This window comes from Struthio camelus, chromosome 15 (assembly GCF_040807025.1).
Source record: "Struthio camelus isolate bStrCam1 chromosome 15, bStrCam1.hap1, whole genome shotgun sequence".
In the NCBI taxonomy this organism is placed as follows: domain Eukaryota; kingdom Metazoa; phylum Chordata; class Aves; order Struthioniformes; family Struthionidae; genus Struthio; species Struthio camelus.
The window spans coordinates 17532264-17551487 of NC_090956.1; the positions used below are offsets into that span (position 1 = coordinate 17532264).

General features: G+C 63.1%; 1 protein-coding gene across 1 annotated transcript; it reads left to right on the forward strand.

The window, feature by feature from the left end:
- Positions 1-865: 865 nt before the first annotated feature.
- Positions 866-18002, forward strand: FBXL16 (F-box and leucine rich repeat protein 16). Its single transcript, XM_068908068.1, has 6 exons — positions 866-1314; positions 13749-14468; positions 15893-16401; positions 16807-16891; positions 17328-17391; positions 17725-18002. Exons 2-6 carry the CDS (start codon positions 13764-13766, stop codon positions 17871-17873), a joined length of 1512 nt encoding a protein of 503 aa, XP_068764169.1. The 5' UTR covers positions 866-1314; positions 13749-13763; the 3' UTR covers positions 17874-18002.
- The last annotated feature ends 1222 nt before the right edge of the window (positions 18003-19224 follow it).

Consider the following 19224-nt stretch of genomic DNA (forward strand, 5'->3'; position numbering starts at 1 on the left):
AGCGAGGCGGCTGGGTCCGGGCACTTACATCAGCCTCCCCAGGGCCCACGGCCGGCCGGGGGGCAGCCGGGAAGGCCAGGCTCCGCTGGCTGCTATAGGGCTGTGCAAGGCGAGGGGAGAGGGGCTGAAGGCATCTGCCAACCAGTTCCCTCCAGTTTGGGTACACTGGTGGAGCTGGGCCCCACACAAGGGGTGCTGAGTGGGTGCTGGGCTGGGCGAGAGAGGAGTAAATGGTGAGGTGGTCCAGGACCCATGGGTGGCTGTGGCAGGCATGGAGCAACCCCAGCCATGGGTCCTGCCACCAGCTGGGGACTGCATGGGGTGAAGCTGGCTGGCACTTGGGGCAGCTCCCTTCCCTGGGTGAAGGTGGCTGACCCATGCGCCCGCAGCACCCCTGGGTGTGGGGAGCCCAGGGTGCCAGAGCTTGTCCCCACTGCACCTCGCAGCTGGAGGGCTGCACGCCCATCATCCATCCATCCAACCATCCAACCATCTATCCATCCCCCCACCCACCTCTCCTTCCGCCTCCCCACCCAGCTGGCGGCCACCTCTCTGTCCGTCCACTCCCCCAGCTCGCCCTGCGTTCCCCGGCCCCGCGCTCCCGCGTCTCCGGGCTCCGGCGCTGCCCTCGGTGGCCTCCCAGGCGTGCCCGTCCCCTCGGTGCTCCCGCTGGGCGCCCCGCTGCCGCCGCGCACCTGTGGGAGAAGGAGCCGTGGCCGAGCCGCCGCTGGCGTCTCACCCCGCCGGCGGCTCCCGGCCCGGCCCGCGGCCCCCGGCAGCCAGCAGCCATGCGTTATCGATAACGACGGCCGTGTCTCTTTAACAGCGTTGGGTGCTGACACTGTGTGCGCGCGCGGGTGTGTGCGCGCGCCTGTGTGTGCATGCGTGTGTGTGTGTGTGTGTGTGTGTGTGTGTGTGTGTGTGTGTTGTGCGTGTGCGCCAGCGTGTGTGTGCACAGCTCGCAGCCCTCATCCCCTGCTGCCCGGAGCAGGCCGGCAGGAGGGGGCCCCCGTTCGGCCCCCAGCCCGGCCGCCTCGCCGCCGGGGCCCGCCGGCGCGGATCCGGCCGCGGCGGCCTCCCCTCCGCCCTGCTCTTTTTGTTTTGCGGGGGCTCAGGCAGCGGGACCCGGCTGCGGCCGAGCGGGGCTGGAGGCTGGGCGGACGCCGCGGCGCTCCTTTCCCTTCGCCTTCAGCTGGGATTTTTTCCTCCTCCTCTCCTCCCCCTTTCCTATTTCTCCTCCTGATGCTTCTCTGCACATGAAAGGACCGGCTGCCCGCGCAAGGCATGGCATGAGCTAGGCGAGCGGCGCTGGAGGTAAGACCTGCTTGTTTCTCCCTGGAAATCCTTTGCAACACAAAGCCCCCGTACGGATGTCTGCTCCAGCCCATCCCTCCGCGGGCCGCGGCACCGGCCACGGAACGGGCTGTAATTATATCCCTCCTTGACGAAGATCCCAGCATCATGGAGCTGGGGTTATATAACAGCAGCGGAGCCGGGCGGCAGGGCCAGGTGCCCGCGGGTTGCCGCGCCGTGCCGCGCTCTGCTCGGGCGGCTCGGCCCGGCCCAGGCAGGTGCCTCCCAGCATCCGTCCGCGACCCGGCGGCGCCGCCGGCCCTATGGCCCCGGCCGGCTCGGGGGGGCTCGGGACACCCAAGCGAGGCGGAACTGAGGGGGCTGCGTGCTGGCCCCTCCAGCCGGCCCCCGCGGATGCTTTTTGTGCCGCTGCCTCGGCTCGCATCCCCAGGGCACTCGGGGGGCTGCCGGGGCGAGGGGTGAGTGCGGCGCCCATCGCTCCAGCCTCGAAACGTGCCTTGTCAGGTGCCATGGGCCCGGGAGGAGGGGACGGGGGGGCGCAGGCAGCAGCGCGGGATCGGCACGACTGTGGGACGGGGTCTCTGGGGCAACCCCGGTGCCGGGCTGCCGCCTGCTCCCCTCCAGCCTCCAGCCCCAAAGCGCTCCCAGACCCCACGTTGGCCCCGACGGCACCAGGGGGCTGGGGCAGCCAAGCGAGATGGGGCAGGGGCCCAGCACCCCCCGGGCCACGCAGGCTGCTCCCCGACACCCCGGCACCCCGGCACCGCGGCCCGGCTCCCCTCCGCTCCGGGGCGACACAAGCTGGAGGGGTCGGGGGCCCACCAGGGAGACCCACCCCCGGCACCCCCCAGGTCCTCCGCAGGGCCGAGGGGAGGGGAGGAGGGGAAAGGCCCAGGACGGCGATGGGAAGAGGGGGACGATGGTGGCCGCATGGGTCCCGCGGTGCCCAGCTCCGTGCATGTGACGCCATAGCCAGCCTTGGGGCACAGAGCAGAGACCCCGCGGCAGCCAGGGAGGGTGCTGAGGGCTAGCGAGGGGCCAAGGGCGGCCGTGATTTGGCTGGCTGGTAGCAGGCGCTGCCGGCAAGGCTGAGCAGGAGACGGGAGAGCCCACAAAAGGGCCTTTCTGCCAGGCGGTGGGACAGGGACAGGGCCTGGGTGCCCACCGGCACTCGCGGGGCTCCCCGGCTGCCGGCACGGCCGGCGAGTCCCGGGCGCAGCAGGCCAAGCTCCGGCTCCTCGCTGGGGGCCGGGGGCTGGGCCGGGCCCTGCGGCCGGCTTCCTCTCAGCTGGGGGGAAACTGAGGCAGGGGGGCTGCCGGCTCGGGAGCTGCAGCCAGGGCCCTGCAACCGCTGCCGGGGTGCCGGGCACAGCCCAGCCGCGGGCGCCGAGGCGTCCCCGCTGCCGCGCCGGTAAGCGCTCGGAGCAGGCCATGCGCAGGTGCGCGGCACCCACCGGGACGGGGACCCCGGCAGGCAGCGCCTGCGGGGGCTCGCTCGGCCCTGCCGCAGCCCAGCCGGCCACAGCGGCCCAGCTCCGGCCCCCGGCCCCAGCGCAGCGGCGGCGATGGGACGCGGGTGCAGCGGGTGGCAGGTCTTGGCGACAGGGCGCCCGCGGCCCTGCTCTTGGCAAAGGGGCCGCTCAACGCCCGCCGGCCGGGCGGCGCGTGGGGCTGCAGGGCTCGGAGCCGCAGCGTCCCCCCGGCAGCCCCGGGGGCTCGGCAGCGCCTCAGCGGGCGGCAGCGGCTCGGCGGGCGCCGAACGGGAGCTGCGTCGTGCTGGCATTTCCCCTCCTCGGGAAGCTCGGTGCTGATTTCACTCCGGCTACCAGGAAGAGAGAGGGAGGCGGCTTTGGAGTGGGGAGGACTCGCTTCAGCATCCATTTTTAATGAGCTAGATATCTATTTTTCCCCGAGCTGGCTTCCCCCACATCGATCCCTTTTCCATCCTCCGGGCCTGTTTTTCTCTCCCTGCCAGCAGCTCCATCGCAGCAGGGATGCAGCAGGCCGGAGTCTCTCCCCAGCGCTCAGAAACCTCGTTTCTCATGGAAATCCTGTGCCCGGCGACGGAGCGGGTCCTTGCACGGGCCTGGGGCTGGCGGCAGCACGAGCGTGAGCCGGGGGCATGGCGGAGCGGGGCGAGGGGGCACCCCCGTCCCCTCTGACGGGATCACCCCCTTGCTCCCTGTGCTGGGGGGGATGCGGCCGTGCTCTGGCCCCTCGCTTCCTCCGGAGCCAGCCGGGAAGGACAAGGCAGCAGATCTCTGCTGAGCTCTGCTGCTTTTTCACCTCTTGCGTGAGCAGAGACGGCCCCGGCCAGGCACGGCCCGGGCGGGCGGCAGAGCCGCAGCCTGTTTCTCGGCATCCCGCGGCACCGCTCTCCGCTCGTGCTGTGTGTGTCACACCGCAGCCCACGTCCTTGCCGTGTCGCGGCGTGGCGAGGAGGCCCCTGCGCCCTGCGGGTGGGTCGGCCCCGCGGGCAGAGGGCAGGGACGGTCCCTCGGCAGCCCTGAGGGGCCGCAGCCCCCGGCTGAACTGGAAAGGGTCCAGCCTTGCCTCCGACCTGGTGGGGAGCAGGGACCTTGGGGAAGGGGAGCCTGGCTCCCGCGGGCCTCGACACCAGCGGGCGGGCGCTGGGGTGGCACACGCGCTGGGGCTCCGGGGAGCCCAGGGCCTCCGGTTCGGAGGACGCTCCGCTTTGGGTTTGAGGGCTGGAAGCAACATTAATGCTCCAGAGGTTTAAAATATTCCTGGCTCAGATTCTGGCAGCTCTGCGGCAGAGCCGTGTTGCCTTGCCTGTGCCTCAGTTTCCCTTCTCCCGGCTGAGGGCAGCTGCCCTCCTCCCCGCCACGTGTGGGTCACAGCACGCGGCACGCAGCCTTAGGCAGAGCTCAGGGAGGGGAAAGGGGAGCTGTCAGCTTTGGCGGCAGCTCCTGGGTCGGCGATCAAAGCCGGTGGGTGCTGAGGACAAGCACGAGAGCCAGGCAGCAGGGCTCGGGCTCTGCCGGCATCCCCCTCGCTGTGTGTCTGTGCACGGCACCCCCGTCCCCATCCCCACGCCGAACCTGCCAGCACCGTGCCCCGCATCTGCACGCCCCGGGGCAGGCCGAGCCTGCAGGGGCTGCAAGGCCGTGGGGTCTGGCACGAGGAGAGCCACTAGCTGGGAGGGAAACTGAGGCACAGAGAGCTAGGAGTGGGGGCTGGGAGCACAGCGCATCCCCGTGGCTCTGCGTCAGGGGCCCGGGACCCAAAGAGTCCCGAGGAGCGAGGGCAAGGGGGTGCCGGGAGCTGCCTGCCGTGGGGGGAGAGGTGGGCTGCGGCGCTGTGGGTGGGCTGTGGGCCCGGCGCGCTCAGCCAGGAGCAGAGCCGGGAGCGCGGGCGAGCAGCTCCCTCCGGAGCATCCCACCTCCGCCACATCCTCGGCTGACCCAGCACGAGGGCCAGGGCGCGGGCGGCCGGGGGCTCACCGGGCCCGGGAGGCACGGAGGAGGGGGAGGTGGTTAAAGGGGGAGCAGGTCAGCGTTTGAGGGAAGTTAGCAGGAAGAAATAAGCCGTTTTGCTAGGGTTTCTCCCTGACCGAGCTGTAACCCCTGCCCAGACCCAGCTCCTTCCGCCTAGGAGAGCTGGGCAGCTACCGAGCCACGCTGCAGAGCCTGAGCGGTCACAGAGAAGCTGTCCCATGAGCAGTTTAAGCAACCAGTTGGTGAGACATAGCCAGAAGCCGTGCCAGGATAGACCAAGCATCCATCGCTGATGGTGGCTGCCCAGAGACGAGCTCCAGCACCGGGCCCCAGCACCAGGCCTGCACTGCTCCTGCCCCAGTGCTGCCCAGCCCCCTTCTCTCTGTGGCTTGTGTACTCCCGAGCCAGAGGCCTCTGTGTAATTAATAATTTTCAGAGTGTTTGCCTTCCAGGAACGTATCTAAGAGCTTTCTGAACCTATGTCAGTGTTTAGCAACCACAGCATCCTGCAGCAAGGAGTCCCGCAGCTGAAGCTCTTTGTGAATGCTGTTTCGCCGTCCTGGTGTCCTGCTTGTCTAGTACTTCTCATTTGTGCCCAAGACAGCTCCTACTCACCCTTTCCAGGCCCCCTGTGCTATACAGACTTTTATCCCTCTTGCCCTCAGCCTGGTTCCCTGAGCCTGAAACCCCCTGACTGCTGCTTGCTCACCGGGCCAGCCCTGCGGTCCTGGGCCGTGAGTGCTCTTGGGGTGGCAGAGGAGAGGGGCAGCCACTGGTGATGGTGAGGCAGGGACTGTCCGAGCACGAGGGAGATGTCTGGCCACGGCAGCCTTCCCAGCTGGCTCTGCACTGACAGTGCCCAGCTGCAAGGGCCTTGGGATGGTCCAGCCCTGCTCCCAGGCCTTGGGACTGTGTCTCAGATCTTCTCAGACACCGAATCCAGGAAGTGGGCTGGGGTCAGGCAGATGACCAGTCTGAGTGGGTGTTGCTGCACGGACGTCCTGGAAAGCTGCTGGTTTTTTCTGGCAGGCAACTCGGTTCACGGAGCCGTTCCTTTGCAACACCAGCCCCTGTGGAGCGATGTCCCTGTCGGGGGCCAAGGCAGAGCCCACTCAAGGCTTCACTCCAGGTCTGCGCTGGTGGGACGGAGAGCTGCCGGGCTGAGCTGTCGCACTGGCCTGAGGCAAAGGGAGGGCCACACTGTTCATATAATCATTGCAATGTCTGGAGGCAGGAAACTCTTTGATGCAGGACGTAATGGCCCTGGAAGCCTCATTTACCAGCTGTACCCAGGGAGCAAGCCAGTGTCCTGGAGTGGAGGTGCTCAGGAGCAGTCATGGGAAGGCCTGAGGACCTGGAGCCCTGTGGGGACACATCAGAGCTTTGCCACTGCTGGAGGGAGACCAGATGGAGTCCAACAAACCCACTGCTCCCTGAAAGGACTGGCTGGATGAGAGGGGATATGGGGCTGCATGGCTTGATGGGGTCAGGCCAAGGGGAAAGTGTGTCCAGGGAGGTGGCATCCTTTTCTGTCAGAGCAGGACTGGTGCCTCCTCTTGGGTGCAGATGACCTGTGCAAGAGCACCATGAGGCAGAGGAAGCCTCAGGGCTCCTTTCTCCCATCCCAGACGATGGGGTGGTCTGTAATGTTCCAGGCTATACTGGTGCCTGGAGACCAACCTGCACCCTGCCTGGGCAGGCCATGGCTGCGCTTGTAGCAGGGGCAGGTCAGGCCATGGGAAGGCTGGTACAAGAGGAGCTGCTCCCTTTCATCTCCCCTTGGCTGGTAGGGAGCAGGGCAAAGCTTAGCTGAGAGACACCAAAACCTGAGTGCTCTCCCCATGGCAATGAGATCTGGGGGCGCTGGTACTGCCTGAGGAGGCTGCAGGACATGGTCCCAAGTTAGCCATGAGCATGTTGCACTCGGCTCTGTTCTGAGTCTGTGCGTGGCTCTGTCTGCTCTCACGGCCATCCCAGAATCTCCTCTTGGTTGAGAGATCCTCTATGCTGAGGCTCCTTGCAGGACTGAGAGGGCCAGGGACCATGGGCGTGCCTGGGATAGGGAGGGCTGCTCAGGGGTTGAAGCATTCAGGAGATCTAGGTCTCCTTTTCTTTCAGCATTGTTGTATTATCACGCAGCTACAGGCTTCCAGGCCATGCTCAGCTCTCCAGGTGTGATCAGGCATATCTCCTCTCCTGGGGCAAAATCACTGTTTCAAGAGCTACTCCAGGAAACACGGGCCCAAGATGGCAGCACTCCTGGAGCCTGGGGACAGGCTGGCATGGAGACTGGTCAGCATCACCTCCTGTCTCAGGGTGGGCTCATGCTGAAGTGACAACATGGTTGCCAGGGGATGGCTCGCAGCAGCCAGAGGTGACCCCCCCACTGCCTGTTGCAGGGAAGTTTTGCCTTCCTTTGGCCTGGGATGCTGAGGATCTCCCTTATCCCTTGCTCCAGAGGGACTCTACCCTACCATTTCCCCTCTACACTAAGGACTCGCAGTGGGTGATTCCCTGGTGCCTCTGACCATAAGTTGTCTTTAAGCTAAGCAGAAATCCTAGCTGACAGAGACCTGAGCAGAGCTTTCCTTTCTCACCTAAATCAGCATTTTCCCCTGCTCCCTGAGTGCTGAGCTTCTGCCAGGCTTGGCTGGGCACGGTCCACGTAGCTCTGGCCATGGGGCCCATGCTCTACGGGGCCTGCTGTCCAGAAAGGTTGTGTAGCCTAGTGGTGAGAACGGTACTGGGGAGCCCCTATTCCTGACTGCGCCACTGCTCTTCCTCTGGCCTGGCTAAGCCCCAGAGATGGATTCACCAGCCAGCCCAGGGCAGTGCTGGGAACTACAGGCAATAGGAAGGGGATTGAAATCAATTGTTTCTCCTCCCTGCCCCATCCCACCTGAATCTCTTTGCTGCAAGGTGGGATGACCTCTTTGTAGCAGCTGAGGAGAAAACAGGAGCAAGGGAGCTGCTCTGATCACTCTTGTCTTCCAAGGAGCTCTTAGAATAATCTTAGAAAGGTGTTTTGTGGCTCCCATCACACCAATGGCAGGCTGCTGGGGCCAAGCAGAGTAGATGGGAGGGGATGCTCTTCCCCACCGCAGATTACAGGCTTGTGCAGCAGGGGAATATATGGTGCTGAGTCTGGAGCTGTGCTCTAAGCCTCTCTCCCACCTGACGTGTGTGAGTACTGTGCCTGGGAGCGCTGATCCACGTGTACACACACACACACACACACACACACACACACACATGCACGTGTACAGGCAGGCTCTCTCCCCCTAAAAACACACCCACTGCCCCCTCCATCTCCAGGGGAGCAGGCTGCTTCTCCGGGGCCTTCTGCAGCTCCTCTGCACTGCTGGGGTGATCCAAGCACTCAGGGGTGAGCCTTGCCTCAGAGCTTGGCAATCGTACACCAGTCTGACTAAACATGGCACAGACAGTGGTCTGACCTGATGCAATCAGAGCAGGAGGCATCTTGCATACCGCTGAGCACTGCATGGGGAAGATGATCTTCTTCCTTATAGTGGGATATCTTTATTAGTACAATACACCTCGGCTGACAGGTTCGGTACCCAAAGCAAGTGCCTGTGTTGCAGTGCTGCTAGTTCCATCAGTAGCTTACAGATGAAGGAGTCCAGGGGATCTGTTACCCTGGGGACTGCTGGAGAAGAGCTTCGTTTGTGTGCTCTGCCACAGTACTACATATTGGATGTTTTTTCCCCGCCTGTAGAGCAACTTGATTTGCTGCATTAGTAAAAATAGATAGGCTAATGAATTCAGCTGATGCAACCCTGTATGTATGTGTGTGTGCATGTGTTCATGCGCACATCTCTGTGTTTGTGTGTGTATATGTGCATACAAATGTGCAAATGAATGCTAAGGCTCATGCAAGGTGCATCCGCCAGCTTCTAGATACCTGATGGGGCACATGTTTGTGTGTGTGTGTCTGTCTGTCTGTCCATGCATGTTTATGTGTATGTGTACGTGTGTGTGTGCAGGAAACTGTGAAGAATGGCTGCTTGCTGCCTAGCAGCTCTGTGTCACTGAAGCAATGACTCTACAGAAATAATTTTGCATCAGCCCTGGCTCCTGGCAGTGCGATAACAGGCTTCACGGGAGGCCAGTGAGGCAATAGCAGGCCCCACAGGAGGCCAGTGGGGCAAATGGAAGGGCCTCTCAGGAGCAATTTTTCAGGGGTGTTTTTGCAGGGTGGTCCTGCCTCGAGGCCTTTCCGGGGCCTCCCAAGGACGAGTCCCGGCCCCGGGACAGGCCAAGTGCCCCTGCCCGTCTCCCTGGTGGTGCGGATGGGGCCGCTGTCCGCGGTGCTGAACAGCCGCCGCCCCGCCCCGCGCGGCCGCTGTCCGCGGTGCTGAACGGACCGCTGTCCGCGGTACTGAACAGGCCCCGCGGGCCCCGGCTGGCAGGCGAGCAGGGCCGGGGTCCCCGCTAACCCCCGAGCCCAGGTGCAGTGGGACGGCGGTCTGTCCCAGAAAATCTCACTCCCTGCAGGCAGGGGTGCCCCCAGCAAACAGCCAGTACGGGGGCGGCATTAACAGGGCGACTGATGTTATTGCTCATCTCTTGAGTCTCTCATCGCCCTTTACTGCCACATTGAGTCAGTAAAACTCGCCAATGGCCTCTACCAGGTCTATCTTCCTGACGGCTTTCATCTTGTTTTTCCTGACATCTTCATTACCCGTGTGATGTTTGTAGTGACAGGCTCTTTGACCTTCTTCTTTCTCCTCACTTCCTGAGTCAAGAGCTGCCCCCACCCCCATTGACAGTCACTGTGGGTGAGAGAAACCTCATGAATGGAGTGACTTCTTTGGCAATGACATTTTCTGTGAAGTGTGCACCCTGGAATTAATTTAGGAGGCTGAAAGGCTTTGCCCTTTGCTTTTGTCAGGTTTTCTCCCACTGTGGACTGGGAGCTGGCGCCCCATGCTAACCCTGTGAGGTGTGGCCTGCAGAGAGTAGAGGGGGGTTGCTATGAGGGACTGCCAAAGCTGGCTCCTTCTTGTGGGATCCCAGGACAAGGATGGCTGTAGGAAGTGTTAAACACTCCTTCTGATGGTATTGTTGTTGGTCCAGCCACACAATCTGCAAACAGTGAAATGATAGGGACAAGAGGGAATGATGGATCTCTGCTCTCCTGCTGCTCTGGGGTGACCAAAAAGCATGTGGAGATGCATGTGGAGGGACTTCTCAGCTCATTCATGGTTTTTCTATGAGCCAGACAAACAGCCTTAGCCTGGGACAGAGGGACCTGACTCAGCTTTCCAAGACAGGACTGTGAAAGTCTCTCATCCCTCTGAGCCCTGCCTTGAAGATGAACCCAGGTATGAGCAGGATGTAACTGTTGCCAGCACCTCCCACTAGCTGAATTTCAGTTTGAGGACTTGTTAGCATCTGTCTCCTCCTGTGACTGTCCCCTGCAGGAGCCTCCATACTCCTTGCTTGCTCTCCCATGTCTTGAGGCCCTGGGCTGCCCCTCTCCCACCACCTGGCCTCTCCCCAGCAGGCAGCCGGCGGGGTGAATTGCTCTCACCATGGGCTCTGTGCTGGAGCAACAGCCTTTCTGTGCTGTGTGGTAATTATCTGTTTTGATTTGTGTTGTATTGCTGTGTTAGACACCCTGGTGCATGTTCTGTTTGCTTCCCTAATTGCTGCCAAGCTCGGTTTTAAGTTTCTTCCTTTTTTCTCCCCTCCTCTTCTCCTGCTTCCAAACAAACTTAACACACGTCCAAGCACGAGAGCCCCAAATCCTCTGTAGGGCAGTGTAGGCAGCAGAGGCTGGATCTGAGAGAGGAGTGGCAGCAGACTGTCTGCACAGGGTTGGCCCCATCCCTGGAGGATGGTCTCTCAAGGTGCTGATGGCACCGATGTTATGCCACTGGGCTGTCTGCAGGCACATCCATATCATTGCTGCTTGCAGCACGGGAGAGGCGATCAGGTTTACCAGCCCACTGCTGCTGTTGTCCTGCTTTCCCCATCTCCTTTCCCTTCACTGCCTTCTGCACAGCCTTGCCTCCTCCCTCGCACTTCTCCTCTGGCTGCTGGCTCCAGTGAGGCAGTTCAGCTCACTAAATGGTCAGAAAACTACTCCAGATCCCTGGAAGGAGGCCAGAGCTCAGTGTTGATTGCCTTACCACCACTCCCCAGTCCCACATCCCTGGTGTGCTGGGTGGTGAGTCCCTGGGATATACTGCATATGTGTGCACCCTGTGGTGTTTATAGTCATGGATTGGACCACACAGCTCAGCTGCCTGCACTACTGGTCTCTTCCACTGCTCATTTCAGGTGGTTTCCTCTCCTGGTTGGTCCGGGAGCGTTGGCTGCCACACTGGGCATTGGGAGGGTAAAAGCAATGGTCAGATGTGTCAGGCAGGGGACAAGAAGGGAGATTGCCTGGTTTCTGCTTTCCAGTCACAGCCCTTGGTCTGCGCGGAGGGATGCAGAGGCACAGCCCTGGGAGGCAGGCTCAGTAGGACACTGTCCGCTGGACACAGATCATCCTCATAAGCCCACTGTTTCCATACCATGACCATCACATGTGCTAGGTCCTTGGTTCATCAGCCATAACACTGGTCCATCAGTGCCCTCAGCGTAACAAGGACACTTTCCCTGGGACACAGGAACACAACTACAGCCATCTGCCTGCTCCTCCTCTGCTTCTGCCAGGCTCCCCTCCATCAGGGCCCCACTGTCTCCATCTCAAATCAAGTGGCTAAAACATTTGCCTTGCTTCACTCCTGGCTTTTATCTTGGGTCCAGGGGGAGCTGGCAACAGAGAGTGTCCTCAGGTCCCATTAGCCACCACTGAATGGATGTGCCAGCCAAACACAGTCACTCACTGAACAGCGTCCATCCCTTGGGTGTTGGGGGAGGTTGTCTCTGTCTCCTGCCAGTCCCTGAGCCCAGCTGGGCTGCTCAGGCCCTCTATTCTTTCCCTGCCTTGCGCCACCCGCAGTCGCTTCATCTCGGCCCCATTGCCTGCCTCAAGCAGGTGGAAAGGGGATGAAGTGGGGCTCCAGGAGGCACTTGGCCTCAGGGCCCACCGGAGTGAGCAGGGAGCAGAGTCCTTGCTGGTGAGAACTGCCTTCCCCAGGCAGCCGAGTGCTTCCTGCCAGCCACCTGCCTGCACTGGGACAGTGCAGCCGCAGGTTTGCTGGCAGGGCAGAGCCGCCCCTGCTGGGCGAGCGGTGCTTCCTGGGGAGCCAGCTGGCACCGCGGAGCCTGGCATCTGCACAGGGCATGGCTCCACGCCAGCTGCTTGTTTGTGGGGTGCAGCCCACCGGAGCAGGGCGCTGCCAGGCAGACGGGCTGTGGGTGCCGGGAGGACTTGGCATGGCACCAGCAGGGCCACAGGACAGGCACCGGCTTGGGCAGGAGGGACCGAGACCCCATCAATTATTTACATCCATATTTATAAAGGGAAATGTGTTTAATAATGCATCACGGGGTGCGGCGGGACTGTTTGAAAGCCTGCTTCACTGCAGCTGAAATATTTATTGGCCTGGTTTGCTGTGGTGCCGCCTGGCTCACGGGCTGCTGGGAGACTCAGCTCCCAGCCAGCATAGGCTCTGCCATCCACCACCCCGCTGGCACATGCGGGCACCCATCTCCCTGCCTGCACCAGCTCTGTTTCATCCTTTCTTCCTCTCCCTCTCCCCTGCCTACCAGCTCTTCCTACGCACCCTGCTGTGAGGGTGCCCATTCCCTCCCTGCCTCCCTCCCTCCTTTCTTCCCTCCTCCATCCCTCCTTCACATAGGACTTTATTTCTCCCTCCCTACCCAGGCTAGACTTTCTGGGGGAGCAGAGTGGTCTCACATCCCCATCTGGGCCTTTGTGGGGGGTTTCCTGTGCTGCTGGGATGATGTGGATCTGCTCTTTTTGCTCAGATTTGCCCTGAGGGGTGCTGCAGCCCCTCCGGTGTGTCACCCTGGGATCTGCCCCTACTGAGCGGGGCCAGGACTGATGTGGGGAATTTCTAGGGGGGGGTGCTTTTGAGGTGGGATGTCCCAGGGCAGCTGGCAGGGGTCCCTGTGTCCTCCATCACAGCCCCAACATGTGCTTCATGGGGCCGCTCCAGCTCCTGTCTCAGGGAGGTGGGTGAGGGACATGTGAATCCGTGGATTCAATCCTCGCACTTGCAAAGCACCTGCAATGAAGCGATGCACAACGCAGAACGCGGCTCATAGATTAATGTGCCTGCGGGGAACATCTGGGGACAAACTCTTCTCACCGCTGGGGCACTGCATGTGCCTGGGCCACGCAGTCCCTCAGAGGACACTGCTCTGTTCCCTGGGCTGTGCCCAGCCCAACACTGGTCACATGCAGCATCCGGGCCTCTCACAGCTCTGTGCCACCCAGGTCTCCTCCAACTCTACCCCTGGCCTGGCAGGGGTGGTCCCTGCTCCCCGCCGTCCCATGAGGGTGCTGAGCCCACAAAGCCAACTCCCCAAAGCTGAGTGAAGGCAGCTGTAGCACCTGGCTCTGCCCCAGGCCTTGCCAGCTAGGGCAGCCCATTCACCCAGCCCAGGCAGCATCCAGCTCTGCCCTGAGCACCACCGGGTGCCTTTTGAATCTGCCAGCCCTGACGCATCCATCACATCGGCTCTCAGGGCAGTGCCTGCTTGCCTGCGGCTGAGCGCCCGGTGCCTGCTGAGACTGCAGGATGGCCATGGTGGCAGAGGGAGGTGGGAGGGTTGCCAATGTCCTAGCTGCGGTTCAGAGGGTGCTTTGGGAGGTGACAGAGAAAAGGCACCACCCTTGGTTCCCTTCTTCCTTGCACAGGCTCTCTGTCGGGATGAGCCAGATGCCTCATTCCCCCCGGCTCCTGTCAGTGAGCCAACATCCCCCCTTAGCCCCTGCCTCCTCTCCCTGCCCCCTTCTGTGGTTCCTGGCAGCAAGGGAGCTGGGCACCCGTGGCAGCCCCTCACTCCTCACCCCTCACCCCTGTGTTGCAGAGAGACCCGTGGAAGATGTCGAACCAGAGAAACGGCGACACCAAGCCCCCATGTTTGCCCCGCAATGGACTGGTGAAGATCCCCACGCAGCCCAACGGACTCGGCTCCGCCAGCATCACCAAAGGGACCCCCGCCGTGAAAAACCGCCTGTGCCAGCCTTCCTCCGTGCCTGCCATCCTCAGCCCGGCCTTAGCCAACCACAGCGACCTGCCCATACCCAGCCTGGCATCGCCCCTGTCCTTGGCCACTCTGGCTGGGGTGTCGTCCCCTCCGAGCGCCTCTCTGGTGGGACTGAACTCGAGCGAGGCCTGCCCCAGCAAGGAGCAGCCCTCCCCGGAGCGGCTGCCCGGCTCTCCCTCAGAGAGGCAGCTGGCGGTGGACGAGAAGATCCTCAACCGCCTGTTCTGGTACTTTTCGGCCTGCGAGAAGTGTGTGCTGGCGCAGGTGTGCAAGGTGTGGCGGAGGGTCCTGTACCAGCCCAAGTTCTGGGTGGGCCTCACACCCGTCCTGCACACCAAAGAGCTCTACAACATTCTGCCCGGCGGCGAGAAGGAGTTCGTCAGCCTCCAGGGCTTTGCCGTCCGGGGCTTCGACGGCTTCTGCCTCGTGGGCGTCTCCGACCTGGACATTTGTGAGTTCATTGACAACTACCCCCTATCCAAGAAGGGGGTGAAGTCCATGAGCCTTAAGAGGTCTACCATCACGGACGCGGGGCTGGAGGTAGGTGTCCGCAGCACTTGCAGGAGGGATGTGTGTCCTACTCCAGCCTCTTCCTCGCATGGGAAGGGGTTAGCCACTGGGCTAGCTGCACTGCCGTCCCTCGCAGCCCCCACAAATCACCCTGATGGGATACTGGTATCACTGCTGGGGCCTGGCATGGACCCCTTGCCCTCGGGAGTGCTCTTTATCTTCATCCCACTCCCTAGGAGCACCTTCTCCAGCGGCAGCGCCCTCCAGGCCAACCATTTCCTCCTCGGCCGTCAATCCCTTCCCACCACTTGGCCCTGCATCCTGTCCAAGCGCTGTTCAGTCTTCTCTAGTCAGGAGGGATTCTTCCATCCTTGGCATAGAGACGTCCCCTCCTGGCCCGGGGGAAGATCTGTGGTGGGGTTTTATTTTGCCTCCTCCTTAATCCTCTCTGGTGCCTGCCCAGCATGGCAATGCCCTCCCTGCGAGGCCTGGGGGACTGATGGCCTCGCTGGTGCAGTCCTGCCGCAGCCCAGCCCAGCCACAGCATTTGCCACGGGAGGGAACACACAGCTACCGCTTGTGTTAACGAAAGCTCTTAATGGAAACAGATGTGAAAGACTTATAAAAGCCAAGCCCAGCTAAATGGAGGATGTGAACCCCAATCACGCGTGATTAAATTACTTCAGTCCAGTGAGTTACCACTCATCAGCTGCACTGCAGTAACTAATCCCGCATGCCCACCTTTTCTTCTTCTTTATCCAGCCTTGCTTCAGGCCTTGAGAAAAAGCAGGCAGGTGCCTGAATCCTGCAGATCCCAGGTTGTGCTGGGAGCCCCTGCTCTCAGCCACAGACTCGGGGAGCTCTGCCAGGTCTGGCTCGCAGTCTGTGTCCCTTCTCTTGGGTGCCATGGTGTGCAGGACATCTTTCCACCTCTCTTATGTGATCCTTTCCAGAGGGGATGTTCTTCCATGCCGCCTGGGCCATGTCCTCCCCGAGCAGGGAACATGCACCTGAAGAGCAGGTGCTGCTCCCTGGAGCTCCCTGGCCTCTGTAGATGCCCCCTTTCATCACCCTGCTGATGCTGACATGTCCCATCAGCTTGGGGACAGCTCCGGAGGTGCTGGGAGCAGGGGCAAAACAAGGCCCTGTGAGGAGGCTGAAAAGGATGAACCTCTGTGGTCCGACTCCAATGTTCATGGGGCCACAGGGAACTGTGAGCCACTGGGAGTGGGAGAAGGCTGGAAGGGCAAAGGGCTGGTGGCAGGTGGAAGAGCCTCAGGGGGACATGGGAGTTAATTCAGAGCCTTACCAAGACCGCAGGGGTGCGAAGGCACCTCATTGAGCCCCGCTGGCACGGCAGCGTGTGGGCGAGTGTTGGCACTTGTGTGGGAAGCTCTGCAGGAGGGCTGGGGCAGAAGGGGTGCTGCCTGCACTGACCGCAAGCCTCTCGCCAGGTGATGCTGGAGCAGATGCAGGGTGTAGTGCGACTGGAGCTGTCGGGCTGCAACGACTTCACGGAGGCCGGGCTGTGGTCGAGCCTCAACGCCCGCATCACGGCGCTGAGCGTCAGTGACTGCATCAACGTGGCTGACGACGCCATCGCGGCCATCTCCCAGCTCCTGCCCAACCTCACCGAGCTCAACCTGCAGGCCTACCACGTGACGGACACAGCGCTGGCCTACTTCACTGCCAAGCAGGGCTACACCACCCACACCCTCCGCCTCAACTCCTGCTGGGAGATCACCAACCACGGCGTGGTGAACATGGTGCACAGCCTGCCCAACCTGAGTGTCCTCAGCCTCTCGGGCTGCTCCAAGGTGACGGACGACGGCGTGGAGCTGGTGGCTGAGAACCTACGGAAGCTGCGCAGCCTCGACCTGTCCTGGTGCCCTCGCATCACGGACATGGCCCTCGAGTACATCGCCTGCGACCTGCACAAGCTGGAGGAGCTGGTGCTCGATAGGTGAGGGGCCATGGCAGGGCGGGAGCAGGGCTGCGGGAGCAAGGCCAGGGTCTTGCCTTGTGCCCCGGCACCGCGTTCTGGGGACAGCTACGTGTGTGGTGAGACGGTCACGGCCTGATCCAGGACTCCACAGCTCCTTCTATGGGTTGTGGGGCTGGGATACGGCCAGCCTGGAACGTGGGTCTCTCTGCAGGGCTCGAGGGGTGTAAAGTGCTGCTGGGGGGCATTGCCCTTCCCCTGCCGAGGATCCAGCCATGCTCTGGCAGCCAGCAGCACACCACCCCCTCGATGAAGGTCCCTGTTTTTGGGGGGACTGCCCTTCCTCAGCTCCCTGCGGGTCCCAGCGGTGTGCTGTTCCCCCGGCTTGGTGGCCACGGCCAGCCCTGATGCCGTTTTCCCCGGCAGGTGTGTGCGGATCACCGACACTGGCCTCAGCTACCTGTCCACCATGTCGTCCCTGCGGAGCCTGTACCTGCGCTGGTGCTGCCAGGTAGGCGGTGGGGCGCAGGAGGGATGAGGACACTCGTGCTGCCTGTGCCGGGGGGCCCGCAGACGTGTCTCCTTCACCTGACCGGCAAGGGGGGCACAGGAGAGGAACATCTCCTTCCTACGGCATGGCTCAACCCACCTTCTTCACATACCCTCCCGGGATGGGCTGCATGAGCCCGCTGGGCTGGCCGGAGAGCCTGCCTGGCACCAGGAGCCGTTTGGTGCTGGGAAACGGAGGAGGGATGGGGGTTCCCCATGCCGTTATGCTCCAGGCTGCCCTCCTCCCCTGCCGCGAGACGGCAAAGCTCAGCTCCCAGCGAGGGTTGGGCCCCAGCGAGGCTCAGCTCCCAGCTGCTGCGGAGGCGCTCGCAAGAGGCGAACACCTCCTGGTTGGCGTCATGCTGGGAGCCGGGATCCCACTCCTTTTTCTTTCCTAGGTGCAAGATTTTGGCCTGAAGCATCTCCTGAGCATGGGAAGTTTGCGCCTCTTGTCTCTTGCTGGTGAGACCCATGCATGATTTGTTCTTGGCCTGGGCGCCCTGATCCCTGTGTGGGGAGTGGGGAAGTGGGAGGATGGGGAGAGTCTCCACATGGAGATGGGGACAGTCCCCTGGGGACAGGCTTACGACAGAGCTGGGATATGCTGCGCCACCGGTCCTGGCTGCATGGCCCCCCCAGCGTGGCGGTCCTCCCCTTCCCAGGGGTTTCCCACCAGAGACGGGCATGTGAACACCCCTGTTCCTCTCCAGGCCCCCCAACGGCTGGGCACTGGAGGTGCTGGGCACCCACAGCCCCAGTCGGCCCCACCGACGGCACCGCGGTTTCTGCTTCCAGGCTGCCCCTTGCTGACCACCACGGGCCTCTCGGGGCTGGTGCAGCTGCAGGAGCTGGAGGAGCTGGAGCTGACCAACTGCCCCGGCGCCACCCCGGAGCTCTTCAAGTACTTCTCCCAGCACCTGCCGTGCTGCATGGTGATCGAATAAGCCGCTTTGCTGCGAGGATTGGCCTGTCCGTGGAGCCGTCTTCTCCAGTCCCAATCCAGCACTGACCCAACCAAGCCGCGTCATCGTCTGACATTGCCGAGTTGATTTCTTTCTGTTTGGGGGGGGGGGGGGAAGAGATGCAAAAGACGCTGTCGATTTAAGCAACCCACGTGTAAAGCAAACCAGAAGTCCCTCACGTCGACACATTGGACACCGGCACCCGGAGAGAGACTCGTCGCTCCAGTAAGAGGCGGGGGACAGCGCGCCTGGCCCACGCTGCGCCCCCCTTGCCGCAGCCCCTCCAGGATGCCTGCAAATTCCCCACGTCTCGATCACCTCTCGTCGTCTTCGTCGTGGTCTGTCCCGCAAAACCCTTACAAACAGACGAACGGACAAGCAAACTGACAAAAACCCAAACGGACGGAGCCAAGCGAGAAGCGAGGCAACCGCGGGGCGGGCTGGCAGCGGCGGGGTACGAGGGCGCTCCGCCTGCCGCTCTTGCCGGGGCGCCGGGCGTCCCGCGCTCGGAGCCCGGGCGCTCCCGGCTTGGAGGGCAGCTCGGCACGGGCGGGCGCCGGCGGGGCGCGACTCCCCAGGGCCGGAGAGAGAAGGAGGAAGGATGCCGCCAGCGGGCAGCCGTTTTCGGCGGCGCCGTCCCTCCCGCGGGAGGCGGCAGGACGGGCTCGGAGGCGGACGGCGCCGACCGCCGCTGTGCGAGGACGCGGGGAGGGGGCCTGCGCCCAAAAGCGCCCGCGGGGGCTGGCTCGGCGCCTTGGGGCACCGGCCGCGACAGCCGGACGCCCGGAGCCGCAGGCGAGAAAGGAGCGAGCGACCCGACGCCCGCCTTGCGCTGTACAGCCCCCGGCCCGCCTCCCCGACGCCCCCCCCCGGACAGCCCTGCGCCCTGCCCTGAGGGCGGACGGCCCTCTCCTTTTGTTCACACGCTGTTTCTTTTCCTCTCCGACTGCCTGCTGCCTTCGCATGCTAGCTTGCTTCAGTCTTGTGGTAAGGTGGGCTCCGGGGCCGCGGGGGCCAAGCGGCAGCTCCTCCCGCACGCCGTCGGCCCGGCCTCGCCGCTCCCGGGCGACGCGCAGCCCTGCGCCCCGCCGCCCTCCCGCCGCCGCGCCGCGCCGCTCCGGGGGGCCGGCTGCCCTCCCGCCGCCACGGCGCCGTCCCCTCTCCCTTTCCCGCTGCTTTGGGGCGGGGGGGGGCGGCTATCACTGATTTATCTGCCGGGGAGGGGGGGGAGCACCGCCAACACCGTTGGGCGAGCACCAGCGCCGGCCGCGATGGGGCCGCCGCTCGCCTTCGCCGGGGGCGGCTGGGGCGCCCGGGGGTCCTTGGCCAGCCC

What these genes read in the sequence shown, in the direction of transcription:
- FBXL16 (XM_068908068.1), top strand. Translation starts at nt 13,764, where the DNA reads ATGTCGAACCAGAGAAACGGCGACACCAAGCCCCCATGTTTGCCCCGC. An exon ending in GAGGAGCTGGTGCTCGATAG is followed by an intron (nt 16,402 to 16,806) that starts GTGAGGGGCCAT and finishes TTTCCCCGGCAG; the next exon opens with GTGTGTGCGGATCACCGACA. An exon ending in GCGCCTCTTGTCTCTTGCTG is followed by an intron (nt 17,392 to 17,724) that starts GTGAGACCCATG and finishes TTCTGCTTCCAG; the next exon opens with GCTGCCCCTTGCTGACCACC.